General features: G+C 34.1%; 1 protein-coding gene across 1 annotated transcript in view; it reads left to right on the plus strand.

Annotated features, from left to right (window-relative positions):
- Window positions 1-5,730, plus strand: part of SGIP1 (SH3GL interacting endocytic adaptor 1) — a 187,558-nt gene extending 181,828 nt beyond the window's left edge. The window contains exons 22-25 of the mRNA XM_069480111.1: window positions 2,567-2,769; window positions 3,869-3,933; window positions 4,510-4,674; window positions 5,678-5,730. Of these exons, the coding sequence (XP_069336212.1) occupies window positions 2,567-2,769; window positions 3,869-3,933; window positions 4,510-4,674; window positions 5,678-5,700 (456 nt within the window). The 3' untranslated portion in view covers window positions 5,701-5,730. The remainder of the gene's footprint in view (window positions 1-2,566; window positions 2,770-3,868; window positions 3,934-4,509; window positions 4,675-5,677) is intronic.
- The last annotated feature ends 8,769 nt before the right edge of the window (window positions 5,731-14,499 follow it).

A 14,499-nucleotide genomic window follows, 5' to 3' on the forward strand; every position in this document is an offset into this window, starting at 1 on the left:
TTTTTGTGGTTAAATATGTTCAGATTATTTTTTTAAGATGAGGCAAGTTGTACTCTAATAAAAATCAGTGCATCTCAAACATGACTGCACTTTTCAATCACCAGGAAAGTTATAAACAAATGCTGGTTCTGAATTGGTGCTAAAAAGAATATGTGTATTTAAATATATACATAACCTGCTGGGTCCTGACACTGGCAGAGATTTTTATTTAATTGGCTCAAGATTCAACTCTGGTATCAGTATTTTTTATAAGTTCCCCAAGTGATTCTAAGGCACCCTATGATTTGAAAAACATTTAAATTTTTGTAAGGAAATCATTGAAAGTGGAATATCTATTTGATGGTACATTTTATAAAAGCACAAATGAATATAATGTTTCTCCTGTGAGAATAGGATCATTAAGCTTTGGACATTATAGATAATACTAACAAACATATGGTATGGCATAAATTCATTGCCTTTATAATCAAAATATAATAGAAAATGCATTATATTTTCCTTTTTCCCCAAAATATTTAAACACATTTAGTGTCTGTTTTAAACTGTGAGAGAAATGAAAGGGAATATCAAAGGTAAACTCTAAATCTCATTTTTCCCTGAAGGAGAAATTAAATTTCAGGGCACAGGCATGTTTCTCTTGCCCAAAGTGTGCAACTCAAACTGTAGTTGTTTTCTTTCATGAACTTCATTTACAAACACTGCATCTACATCTTCACTTCAAAAAAAAAAAAAAAAAGTTTTTTAAAACTTTAAAATCCCGTGGCATTTTTTTTAGTCTCCGTATTTGTTATTAAGTGAATCTACAAAATAGAATTCACCTATTGCAATATGAGCTTTGGGTCAAGTATTAAAGTATAGTCAAGAGATTGAATTTTGGAATTAAGTGGGCTTTCTGCTTGTCACTGACCTTGGGCACTTAATCTCTTGGAACCACAGTTTCCTCATCTGCAAATAAGGGTAAAAATGATACCTACCTAGACATTTTACAGGTGGTTGTAAGGAGCTAATAACCTAATATATTTCAGAGTACTTTGTGAAATGTAAATAGCCCTAGACCTGTCATTTTGTTTTAAAGTGTGCTCTGAGGAATCCCTTTTATTGTTGTTTAGCTGTGTTTTTGTTGTTTTTCAACAATGCAAGGAATGGGAGGGGGCTTTTACACAACTAGCATTTTGTGGAACTGGCCTTAAATCGCAGCATATTTAGTTTCTGGCCACCGATAGCATATTCAGAAATTTGGACAATCAAAAACACACCTTCCTGTCTCCAGAAAGCACCTCCCCAGGTAGGGGAACTGTTATTAAGTTGAGAACTACAGCTGAGGATAGAGTGCAGAAAAGGGGTGGGGTGTGGGGGCTACTCTGTTGTTGATCTACTTTAGATAGTAGATTTCTAAATAAAAGTTCGTTTTCAGAAAGGATCATTCTGCTTACAGTATTTAATGTTTCAAAACTATTATAATGGTTAACTAGCTAAAATTGTCATCAAAAGCCATATCTGTCATTTTATAAAAGAACCCATTTCTGGGCTGGTTTCTGCAGCAACTGCTCCTGCCTTGTGAATTCAACCTGCCTTAGGGCCCCTTCTTCATGGTGACCATATGTTCAGGCATTTCCTAGATAGTTGTTTATATGCTTCAAAATCAGCAACACTCGTACTCCATGAATAAAAATCCAAGGCCATAGACGCCACCCACGTGGTCCCTGCAATGTGCATGAGCTTATAAAAAGAGACTCTCTTAGAGATCTGTTCACCATCACAATGAACAAACTATAAATAATAACATTGAGAATCTTTCACTGTGGACCCAGAATTCAAGTCAATATTTCTGTCTTTAGATAAGACAAATTTTTGTTGATTATTCAAAGGTGGCTTTTTCTTGATCAAACTTAAGTAGAATCGACAGTAGAATGTAGCACTTCCAGTGGAAGTGAGGACCAGCGTTCAAGTTCTTTCTTTGGTAAATTTCAAAGAAATAATAATAATCTGCTTGGTCTAACTCCCTGGTTTGTTCTGAAAAGCAAATACGGTAAGAATATGAATAAATAACATTTATTAAAATGTTGATTCCTTACTATGTGCTAGGCACTGAGTTGAGTGTTTCACGTAAGACATCTCCTTCAATCTTCCTGACAAACCTATGGGTAAATACTATTGTTATAATTCCCATTTGGCAGATGAGGGAATAACTGAGGCTCAGAGAGGTTTAGTAACTCAGCTTGTGGGTGGCAGAATCAGAACTCACACCCAGAACTGTCTAGCCTCATGGCCTCAACTTCTAAATAGTGTGCTGTCCTCCCTATAAGTGCATTGTAAACTCTGAGGTGCTATAGAGATTTTAGTAGTTGATTTTATGTTTTTAATCTGTAAGTTCACCCACAGCACCCAGCTCTCTCACAAGACACCCTTCATGGTGTTTTTCACTGACAGCTCTCTTGTGAGCAGCACAAACAACATTATGGCATTATGATCTCCAAGAACGTTCCTGCAGTAGATAATATAACTTCTGGTTTTGTTTCAGATTAGTGGTTAGCCTTAAATATTCTCTTTCCTGTCATTTGGCCAGGTGTCCGCCCAGGGCATTCAGTCCACGCCTCTGAACCTGGCAGTGAATTGGCGATGTGAGCCTGCAAGCACTGACCTGCGCATAGATTACAAATACAACACGGATGCAATGACCACCGCTGTGGCCCTCAACAACGTGCAATTCCTGGTCCCCATCGACGGAGGAGTTACCAAGCTCCAGGCTGTGCTCCCACCAGCCGTCTGGTAAGGAGCCATCAGTCGCCTTTCTCTTCACCAAAGGGCCCCTTCTGGTGTGAGGGGTCCCAGACTTCATAGCATTTGTGTTTCCCGTAGGAGGAGATCACAGCAGGCCTGTATATTAGGGGTCAGGGTAGGAAACAGAAACTGCTGTAGCTATTTTAAACAAAAAATAATATAACAGGGATTTCAGTACTTGCACAATGGTGGAAGTGCGAGAGGAACAGAATTTAGGCTGGACCTCCAGAACTCTGCAGAACCAGCCTGCCACAACCCCGGGGAAGGAGAGAAATTAGTAGGCTGCCAGTGGAATTACTGAATTCCAGAACCCACAGCTGTGACTCTCTGATCAAGGGGCCAGAAAGCTTCTGCTGGCACCTCCTTAACTGCTTCTTAGAACCCACAAACTGGAGGGTGAACTAGACCCCTGCTGATTGAAGATCCCCACGTCTGAATTAAGTTGCTGGTCAGAGGAGAACAGCCAGGAAAGTGGGAGAATGGCCTCCGCCTCCCTTCTGTCTTCTAAATCTCAACCCATGCATGTAATTGGTGGAACCTAACTTGCATCTAGGACCATAACCACAAGGGAGTTGAGAAAGGTAGTGTTTCATTTTCTAGCACACCAGACAATGTATGGGACTAGAAACTTAATAGTTACTAAGTACTGGTGGCATCCGTTATAAAGGACTTGTTCTGGAAAGAATACTCCAGCTTTTCCTTATGACTGTCAGAAGCAGAAAGTAGAATATTTTTTAAAAAATGAATGTCAGCCCGATGACAGTCCCAACTTAAATTACCCGAATTAATTGATTAATTAGTTAACATTTCCCATCTATTGTTTCAGCAGATGTGTTTGAAAAAATTTTTTTTAACTCTGCATTATCCTCAAAATGTTTATCTCACAGTGTTCAAGCTAGTTACAATAAGGAAAGGGAAAAGAGAGAATTTATGTGTGTATGGGAAGAGAGAGAGAGAGAATTTTTAAATTGTAGCTAAACTTTTTAAGATCATTTTTAAAAATTGATATTATCTGGAAAAAACATGGTATCCATTAAACAAAAACCCTTTCATATATGCAAAAGCCTTTTACCTATTTTATTTTTAGGAATGCTGAACAACAAAGAATATTGTGGAAGATTCCTGATATTTCTCAGAAGTCAGAAAATGGAGGTAATGTAATCCCAGGCTTGTTTTACTTAATATTTACCTAAAGCTGAAATAGCTTTTAGGTATTAGACAACTATTACCCAAAGTACATGTGGCACAAAAAAATAAGCAAAATATTTCACATCATTTCTGTATTTACTTATTCTAATCAATAAAGGCAAATAATTCTTCAATGAATCCTCTTCTTCCCCTTTTCTACCAAAACCCCACATCAAACAGACCATCCCTGATGCAGAGACGAGCTTTGAAGGAAGCATGTTTCCATCCTGAATCAAATCCCATACTCCCTGGTAGATATTTTTCACTTTCCTCTGATATTAATCATAGGTTGGAAAATACACAGCCTTCCAAGTAGCATGCCTCCAAATTTAAAGTACCATTTTGCCGAATTACACTTTTACCAGGGTGCAAATAGAGTCACTCATAATACTCAATGATAAATTTTATTCCTCACCATTTTGTCACTGAAGCATATACTATTTCCTAGTAAGTATCATTTTGTATGTTAACTTTTTAATACAATTTCCAAAATTATACCCGGAATGTTGAGTTGACTGTTCCAATAATATTTTTTCTTAGGAGTGGGTTCTTTGTTGGCAAGATTTCAGTTATCAGAAGGCCCAAGCAAACCTTCCCCATTGGTTGTGCAGTTCACAAGTGAAGGAAGCACCCTTTCTGGCTGTGACATTGAACTTGTTGGAGCAGGGTATCGATTTTCACTCATCAAGAAAAGGTTTGCTGCAGGTAAGTAGGTATCTTGAGTTTTATTAACAAAGTAATGTCTTAGCTACTCTTCCTTAAGAAGGAATAGGTGGTCATTTTCTCATCTTTTTCCTCCTCCTCTTCCCCACTCCCAACCTTCATTTTAATCAGTAAGCAAACCAACTGTTGAATGAAGGAAAAAATAGGAGAATGAACTAGAAATCAGAAAGCAAGAAGGCTCTATCTACTTATCCTGGCTCTATATCTTATGTGGGGATGACCAGTTGTTCCCATTATATAGATGTGTATACTGAGGTTAATGAAGTAAATCCTATTTTTGTTATACTAATAAACAAAATAAATGCTGTTTGCCTTTGAATTTATCTCCTACATGAAAACTTTTTGTTCTCCAATAGGACTTCATAGATTGTAGACTTGTCAGGCTTAGCTGAAATCTGGGAGATTTCACTTGAACAACCTCAAAGAATCTAGGCCATAGATCAAAATGAGTTGCCCATGAGCTGAATGTGGCCATGAGACATGTTTTATTTGGCACAAACAGTAGGCTGGTTTTTTTTTTTTTTAATTGGGAGTGGGGGAAGATTCTCTGTTACTAGAGAATCATATACTTGTCAGTTATTTTCTGGGACAAATCCTGGGTTTTATTCCTGTTGTACTGCTGTACTGATGTAATTATTAATTAATACCCCTATCACTCTCAAAAATGACTCAAGTTGGAAAATAAATTATATTAGTACCCTTCCTAAAATAAGTTGGATTATCATCAGAAACAAATCTCCCAACCCATTGTGGGCAACCCAAACCTCTGCAAATTGTTGATCCATGAAAATGTGAAAAGACAACCAGCTGACCTGGGAAATTGAAAAGTTAAAAAGCTTTATGTATTTTATATTAGTATTGCACCCCTGAAGTATGCAGTATTTGGCTCCTAGGGGTAAGGCAAGAGGAATCGAAATTTTACCCATGTAATAATCACATGATTGAACTAGCAGATAACCTGTTGGTATGTTGTTTTATTTTGCAGGAAAATACTTGGCAGATAACTGATAAAATCTTATGCAAGGATTTGGAGGATTCATATAATGAAGAACTGTTGTATGACAAACAGGTTTTAATTTTGGTTTGATGAAAACAAACCAATATCTGCACTTGGGATATATCAGCTAGAAAGTCAATGACTTTCAGCCGTGATTTCCCTCCCACAATACCATGATGAGCAGTCCTACAGTATTTACTTCTAGGTGTAATATTGTTAATGGTTTTAAAATGTAATTATTGTATTTGTAAATTGTACTCTCATTCCAGTAAGGCAGTTAGACACTTGAGTTTTAGCATTTTACCATTCCTGAAATGGATGTAATTTAAACTGTGGTATGTAAATTTAATAGTAGTACTGTCGAATGGCACAATGCTTACAGAGGTAGATTGCATTCTGTCAATATATAAAATTTAAATATAATATTGATAGCTGTCATAAAGGGGGTGCCACATATAAAGAAACTTAAGTGGAACCAGAAAAAAAAAAGAAACAAACTTACTTTTCTTCAGTCTTTAGTATGTTTTACTCTAGTACTAAATAAAAATTCTATCTTCAAATGTTTAGTGGATTAAATTCATAAATATTTCAGAAAAAAATTCTAAGGTTACAGTATATTCAAAGAAAAGCATTAATTACCACTTTTTAAAAAGCTTTTTTTTCAAACTGCAAATTTCATAAAAATGCAAAATGTGTAAACAGGGCCTCTTATTTTTATAACTTGTGTAAAAAGGGAAAGCAATTCATATTTAAAGTTTAAGTATATTAAATTATAATCAAGAATAAAGAAGATGTTGAAGTCTTAACTACTTCCCCCTCTCTCTACAGTTCAGCAAATGTGGAGATTGCTGAATAGTCAGTGAGACTAAAACCAAAATTGCGATTTTGAGATTTCAAGACTTTCCATAATTGAACTGGTTGACAACTTTTGCACAATTGCTCTGAGCACATGGTCTCTCTCATCTTGCATGGGGGAATGGCCCCTTGTGTCTTCCTCTTCCCCAACAGGAATCAAAACACTGAGACTAAGAATCTTAGAGAAAAAAAAAAATTTAGTCCCCTGTTTGGATCCAGAAGGAGAATTTTAATCATCATTTATATCATTTGGGAAAGAAAAAATAAGCTTTATAAATGAAATTCTATTCGCATTATTGTGTAATAGAGTTCCTTTTGGATGATGAAGATTCATTGTATAAAACTGTAAATCTTTGCTTTTCTTGGAGAATCAAGAAGAGAGTTCTCAAAAATTTATGTCATTTCATTGTTGCAAGACATAATAAAAACTGTAATCATTCAGTCTGGCCCCATAATATGAGCATTCAGAAAGAACTGCTTCAGGAATCTCAACTGTAAAACCTTCCCCCATTAAGATCTGAAAACATTAGCCTTCCTTTAAGTCATAGAACTTATTTTAAACATAAACCAATTCCTACTATAGGTTATACTAGCAAATAACTATAATTATTGTTGTTATATTTATCATTAGTTGCTAAATTTCATTTTATATACACTCAAATTTGACAAAGAATCTTTAGCCCCTTTAAATTTTAGAATCAAATCAAATTTTTTAAGTCTTACTTTTAAAATGAGATTGTGACTGGCCATTGTTTATAGTGGAACTTTTTAAATTAATGTTTGTACTCCTCAATCAGTTCTTGCTACCAAAACAATGTTCAGAATGACCTGTTTTACCTTGGCAGAATTTTTACCATTCAAACAAACTCTCAGTTGGCTCCCCAAAGCAGTCTAATGTTGAAGTTTTTTTGAACAAATTAATAAACTCATTTTATGTGAAGATATTCAATTTGGTTTTGAAACCAAAGTAGAAAATGCAAAATTTAAAATTCCATGAAACATGGGGAAATTTAGAACACTAAAACCAGTGGAGAGTAAGCAGAAGATAATTGAGAATTATCCAGCATATGAATATAAAAATGTGTTTTAAGTAATCAGTTCATGAAAAACAATAATGAATATTAACATGAAACATATTAAAAATGTGTAAATATAACTGGTTCTCATGTCTTTCTCTTTACATTTTATTTTGTTTTATTTTATATAGCTCCAGAATGAATCACTAAACACAAGGTTTTTTCCCCCAAAGAATAATTTTGTTGATATTGTAAAAATGTAATTAAAAACATAGATTACAATAATCTCTAACATTATCCAAATGTTTCCAGGAACTAAATTTGAAACTATGAAGAAATCCTATGATCCCTTATTTGGTCTTTATGAAACAGAGTGGGAGCCAGTGATTTCAAAATGATTAGACTTTAAATAACCAGAACTTCAATAGGGAGTGTATTCCTTCACCTTTCAGAAAAGAAATCAAATATTATAATAACATAATAAGCGTGAATCAGGGATTTAGATTTTGGTGTTTTGTTTTGTTTTTCAATCTTATAGGTTATAATCTCCCATTACATCTATATCCACAGTACTGTAGAATAAGAATTCGTGTTCTGAAAAATGATCCTAGACAATGGAAGGGTCTCAGTTATCAACGACATATTAAGTCAGGTTCACTATCAGTTCCCAAGTCAGCACAAAATAGACTAGTTCACAGTAAGACAGTTTTCAGTACCAGGGATTAAAATAAAAAGAAAGCGTTCTAGTTAACCAGAACACCATTTCCTGAACATAATGATTAACAACGTTCTGCTTTAGCAAGATGGAAAGCATGAATGATACTGCTTTATTTTGGCAACATGGAAAGTATTTTTTTTAATAAATTCCCTATTTTCATGAAATTTATAAAAATAAATTCTTATTAAGAATTAATCTGAATTTTATCATAATTGGAATTTACAATTACTAAGATTAAATTTTTAATCATTTTTAAATCTCTGTTCTTCTCTACACTTACAGCCAAAATGAAGATTCACTGTATGGTATTTGATATGGTATTTCACCTGCAAAGAAAGAATGCCCACAGTTCAGATGGTTTTGTGTGAATAGATAGGAATCCCTCAAACAACAGAATTTTTTGTTTGTCTTATGTATTTTTATGCAGTCTAAATCTGCAAAGTGAGCCATAATTCCATTTCTATTTCCATGGCTAAATCTTTTCAAGGAAGCAGATAACTACATTAGCCCTACCACTAACTCCTGTTGTGTGACATTGGGCAAGTCACTGCCTTTTTCAACTTCTCATCTTCAGAATGAGAGGCTAAGATTGAGAGTGGTTTTCAAGCTTTTCTTGACAACGGGATTTTTTTTCCTAATAAAATTAATTTTATTAGACAAAACAGCTCAAAGCAATGAAGGAGTTTCTCCAGCAGTTTGAACATGAGCTCCCCAGAGCAGTTTAAACACCCTAACAACATAAAAATGATCTATAAAGTGTCTTCCAACTCTGAAGTTCCATGATTCTACTTTACTCAGATAAACCACTTTTTGAGGATTTATAAAGAAAGTTGTATAATCATAGTAATTGACTGATATATAATAAAAATTGATTGATATATAGAGTGCTTACCATGTACCAGTCACTACAGAGAGTACAAGGATTTAGTCCTTATATCAATCCAAAAATTGTAAGTACTCTTTTTAATTCCTGTTTTACAAATGATGACATTGAGGCTCAGATAGATTAATTAATTTTCCCAAAGTGACATTGCATTTGGAAGTAACCCAGTTATCTTGACTGCAAAGAGAACAGCTTGATCTGTTTTACTTCGTCCATTCTGAAAAAAAAAAAAAAAAAAAATCCTCTGTTTTATTCTATGGTGTACACTCTAATTGAATGCCAAGGTAATAGACTCAATGAAAAACTAATAGTGATATAAGGATAATTCTGATGACAAAATCATGGAAGAAGAATCCGTATGATTTGTGGGCCACTGTATTATTAAAAGAGGGCAATGATTTTGGCTTAGTTACTACTATATCCCCAGGGCCTAGAAGGTAATAGGCATTGATAAATTTGTATTGAATCAATAGATTTCTAGGGATGGGACTTGGGAATACGTATTTTGATAAGCACCCAAAATTTGAGAATCATGATCTATTAGATCTCAAGTTCTTATTAGTTCTGACATTATATCATACTGTAAGCATTCAATTCTAATTTGAAAACCATTTTTCTAGTGAGTTGATTTTTCATTCAGTCTACTTCAATCTTAAAAAAAGATAGGGTTTTTTCCTAGGAAGATCCCTATCTTTTCCTCGGAGTTCTTCTGTTAATGCTAACTCAGTCTCAAAGTAGCCTGAAATGCATTCTCTCATTTATATTTCTGTCCTTTTCTTCAATGTCTTAAAAGACTTAAAGGAATAGAAAGGTTGCAAGCTGTCACTCATTCCAAATACAAAGTCCTATTAAATGTCTCCTTCTTTGCAAGGGACACTCAGACCTCTAACTTGTGAGTTGACCCTATTATCTAGTAGAATTTTGACTTTACAAACATGGATTGGCCTCATTCTAAAGGAGTTGCACCAATCATCTTTATTTTTGCATATTTTCAAAATAATCACAGGCTGTCAATTAAAGTTGAACAATACAGCAAAATATGCAGATGAGTGTGTGTGTGTGTGTGTGTGTGTGTGTCTAGGTTTAAGCTTTGTCTTTCCCAAAAGATTACGCATTTGAGCAAAATCCCATTCAGTCTAAATGAATTCATTTTGCCACATGCTTTTGTAATCAGCAAATTTTTTAAATGGAAGCATGATATTTTAATAATATCAAAATAAGGGTGATCTCTAAATATAGTTTTCAAAGTTAATATAACTAAATACAATGTTTCTGTGCAATAAGTAATAGTAAATTGTTGCTCTGAATGAACAAATCAATCCAAGTTACATTGATTAAAGAGGCTATTCTGATGTCCCACCCCACCACCCTTTACTGTGTGCACTTTCTCTTGAGGTTTTATTGTATTTTTCCTACTTATTTAGGGCTTTTCTTTAAATTGGACAAACAGTACCTAAATGCTATTCTCTCACTCATGAATTAAATATGGCTACCGTTATATTACTTTTTGTCCATGGAATGTATGGAAGAAAAATGAGATAGGGATACATTGCTTAAGTGTCTAAATATTAAAAACAAACAAAAAAATCTTGTCTTTCTCTTATGTCAGTGCTTTGATGTTCTATCACCTTCTGCCAGCTTGAGTTGCATTTTTAACATTTAATTAAAATATAAATATCTTTCTTGAAGGAATGTCCAATTTAAAGTCTGTGGAGTTGACCACTGTGAGACCTCTTGATTGGTCTTCATGTTTAACATCTGATTTCTATCCTAAATGGGTATGCCTATGACAAAGAGGCACCTCTTTGTTGACATTCACCATGGGCATAATAATTTATTCTCTATGTTTAACTTCTAAAGCTATTTTTCCTTTTATTTATAGTATTTCTGAGTACTTCCTTCTATCCCTAGAATAGTACATTGCCTGTGCTAACTACACCTTTAACTTTGAAAACAAAAGGTGTTTCAACCAAAAGCAAATGTATTTTCAAATGGCCCTTCGTTTTTTAAAGTAAAGAAGTAAAATATATTTGGACTGCAGTTTTCAACATTCCAGTATTTTCCAAGTCATGTCAGGCCTACTAGTTCTGGCAAACATTCATTGTGGTATGAGAACAAATGGTCCTATATGATAATCCTCACTCCATGAACACTAATAATAAACGTGAGTGCTTTGATGAAGCTTAATAAAGTTATTGGATCAGGAAAAGACTAAGCATACCTTGAAAAACCTTTGGAAAAGTTTTCTCTTAACACTAGTTTATACACTTTTTAATAACTGCAAATTACATAGCCAGGAATGCTTTGAAAAGATGCTTCTGGAATTTTATTTTAACTTTGAGGGAATTTCTGCCATTTCAAACGAATTGTTCTTTATTTTAAATGTCACCTGTATCTCTTAGGTGAATTTAACTTTATCATCTAAAATATTCAGAACAATGAAATTATTTTAATTTTTTAAGTATTATTTTTAAGACCTGCACCTAAGACTAACACATCAGGCCCCTATCTGTCCAAGATGTTCCAAAATCTTTCCAGTGTGTAATTAATGATAGTGAACAATCTGTAATATTTTATTAAACAGTTTTAGGAAACTGAATCATTAAAGGTCAATGTTGACAGTATTTTTACATAAGCTTGTTATAAATTATATGAGAAGCATTTTAGTTAAAACTAAGAGCAATGCGCTGTTTAGCATATATTTTGCAAGATTCTACAACTCTTCTAATGAGACTTTCACTTTTTTTTTTTTTTGCTTTGCTTTATTTTGCAAATCAGTTCTTTTTATGCAAAATCAACAATGTTCCTTTAAAAATTTCCTGGGTAAATTTTCTGTTATCAGATAGAAAAAAAATAAAGTTGAATCACTTTACATTTCTCTAACTATAGTTTAATTTTTAATTAATTCAGAGTTGTGACTCAGCCTGATAGAACCTAAGCCATTTATAATTTTAAAATGTTCCATTGAATGAGTATACCATGCAAATGTTAATTTCATCTCACTCATTCAGTTTTATATTCCTTTGGTGACATTTTTTTCTGGAAAAATAAATGCTTAATGTTATTCATATATCACTTTAAGCTATTTTAAATAACACACCAAATAACTATCACAGAGATCACTGTCCCAAGATCTAAAGTTAAATATTTTCTCTTCCTTAAGAGTTGCTAGGATGAAAATTCTTACACCTTGTGTTGATTTTTCAGGATGGTATTTAGTTCTTGCTTTCTTAAATGGATATTCATAAAGAGATTGGTTCCTGTCTGATATTCTCTCTCTCTTTCTCTGTCTAAGGGAATTGGAAAATTGTTGCTGAATAGTTTTTCTTGAAAAAGCTAAGCATATGATGTGCTAATCTTATCTATGAGTAGAACTTCACTATGGGCCAAGCAGTAATTTATACAGCTGGCTTTTTAAGCTGTTTGAAATGTGTTTTTTAAGTAAAAAGGATTTTTATTTGTTTTTCACTTGTATAGTAAAAGACCTGTATGAATGAAGTGGTCAAATTTTAATTCACATTCCTACTAAGTGGCAATGTAAAGCATTGATTTTTTTTTTTTTTAACTTGTACTTTAACAATAAGAGAAAATAGGAGAGGAAGCTCAGAGAAATTTTGCTGTGTTTCTAAAGGTAATGAAATTCCATCAACTAAGGAAAATGCTGTCAGTGTGTCATTTGATTTAGTGGTAGCCTTTTATTTAGAGTTCTCTATGATCTATGTAGCAAAAGTAGACTAAATTTCTTTATAATCTTGTACTGAGCATATAATTTCACAAAATACTTTGGTCATGAAATATTCATAAAAGGAATTGTGGATTAAAATACACAAAATACTTTTTAAATTTAGTCAAAATGTTAGTGCCTGGCCTTTTTTCCTACATGTCCAATTCGATAGAGTATATACTTTATTTTGATAGCCTTGATAGCCGTTACTGCTTAGTCTGTGATGAAAGTTTTACTTCTTCTATGCTGTGCTCAAGAGAAAACCAGCAAAAGAAGCAAAGATTTTTTCTTTCACAGAACTGTGGCAAAGCTCTCTGCTGAGCAATGGTGATATGAATATGTGGCATTGACTTGTTGAAGATAATCTTGAGACCATCTTAACATTAATTGCCTTATAAGTTAAAAAAAAGTATGGATATCATTTTTTGTAAATAATGATTTTTATAAATGTTTTTTCTTTATAATTTTCCCAATCACCCATTTCACAAAATCCTAAATATGCAATTAATTATTTAACATGACACATTACTGCATCTGGGGTTCCCATTTCAGAACAAAGTTTAATTCTATATGTGAGTAAGTTGTTATTGAAATGTGATTTTTTTTCCTGGAAAATAAATGAAAAATATTGAAAAAAATGAGCTGTGAACCTCTTTTGTTGTCAGATTCTTAAAAGTTTACTCGAATTTCTGGAAAACGTCATTGAATATTTAGGGTGGGGACAGCGGACCAAAGATCTGGTGAAGGTCAAGGGCTTTAGAGCGAGACAAATGCCAACTCTGTAATTTAGCTATAGACCTGAGTATGTTACTCAATGATTCTCCATTTCCTCATCTTAAAAAAAAAAAAAAAAAAAATGGAGTAATGTCCCCTATATCAGACAGTCATTGAACAGATTAAATGAGATAATATTTAGCAGTCACCTAGCAATTCTTACCTGGTTCATAGTAGATACTCAATCAATAATCCTTTCCTGTTCTCATCTTTCTGTGAATAGGGATTGGGATGGGTTGGAAAACTTTAATGCTCTTCTTCTAACACTATCCTAACACTGTGCTCTACTGTAATCGCAGTGTATTACTATGTCAGGCACTTTATCAAGAGGCACACCCTGGGGCAGGTGCCTGGAGGCCATATCTGACTTTCACCTCCAATGACTGCCCCTAAAGGGTTTCTTTTGTTTGCTTTTGGTTTGAGAATGGCCCTGGGTTTAGGAAGGCGATAGTGACTAAGAAGGAGGAAGGGCCTATTATTAATAGTTATGGCAGGTCGTAGGTCCCCAACCCGAAACAGCCTCCATTTCAAAGCTGGGAAAAGTCGGGTTGAGGAAGGTGAAGGAGCCCAGGACGGTTTGTAACACCCAGGAGTTAAGACCATGAGCTCAGGGGGCCCTAGGCATATCATTTAACATCTTAGAATCTCGATTTTCCAAATCTATAAACCGAGAACAATCCTTTCTTGACAAGAGTTGTTGAGACGGCTAAAGAAAACTAAAACCGTTTGTCAGTATCTGGCAAATGCAAGCTCTCAATAATCCCTGTTAGCCACCATGTGTGCCTTGGAGGGGGAAGGTGCAAAGCAGTGGAGGAGGGGGTTGCTTTACTTTCTCTTTGT

Source organism: Eulemur rufifrons, chromosome 8, assembly GCF_041146395.1.
Source record: "Eulemur rufifrons isolate Redbay chromosome 8, OSU_ERuf_1, whole genome shotgun sequence".
Lineage (NCBI taxonomy): Eukaryota > Metazoa > Chordata > Mammalia > Primates > Lemuridae > Eulemur > Eulemur rufifrons.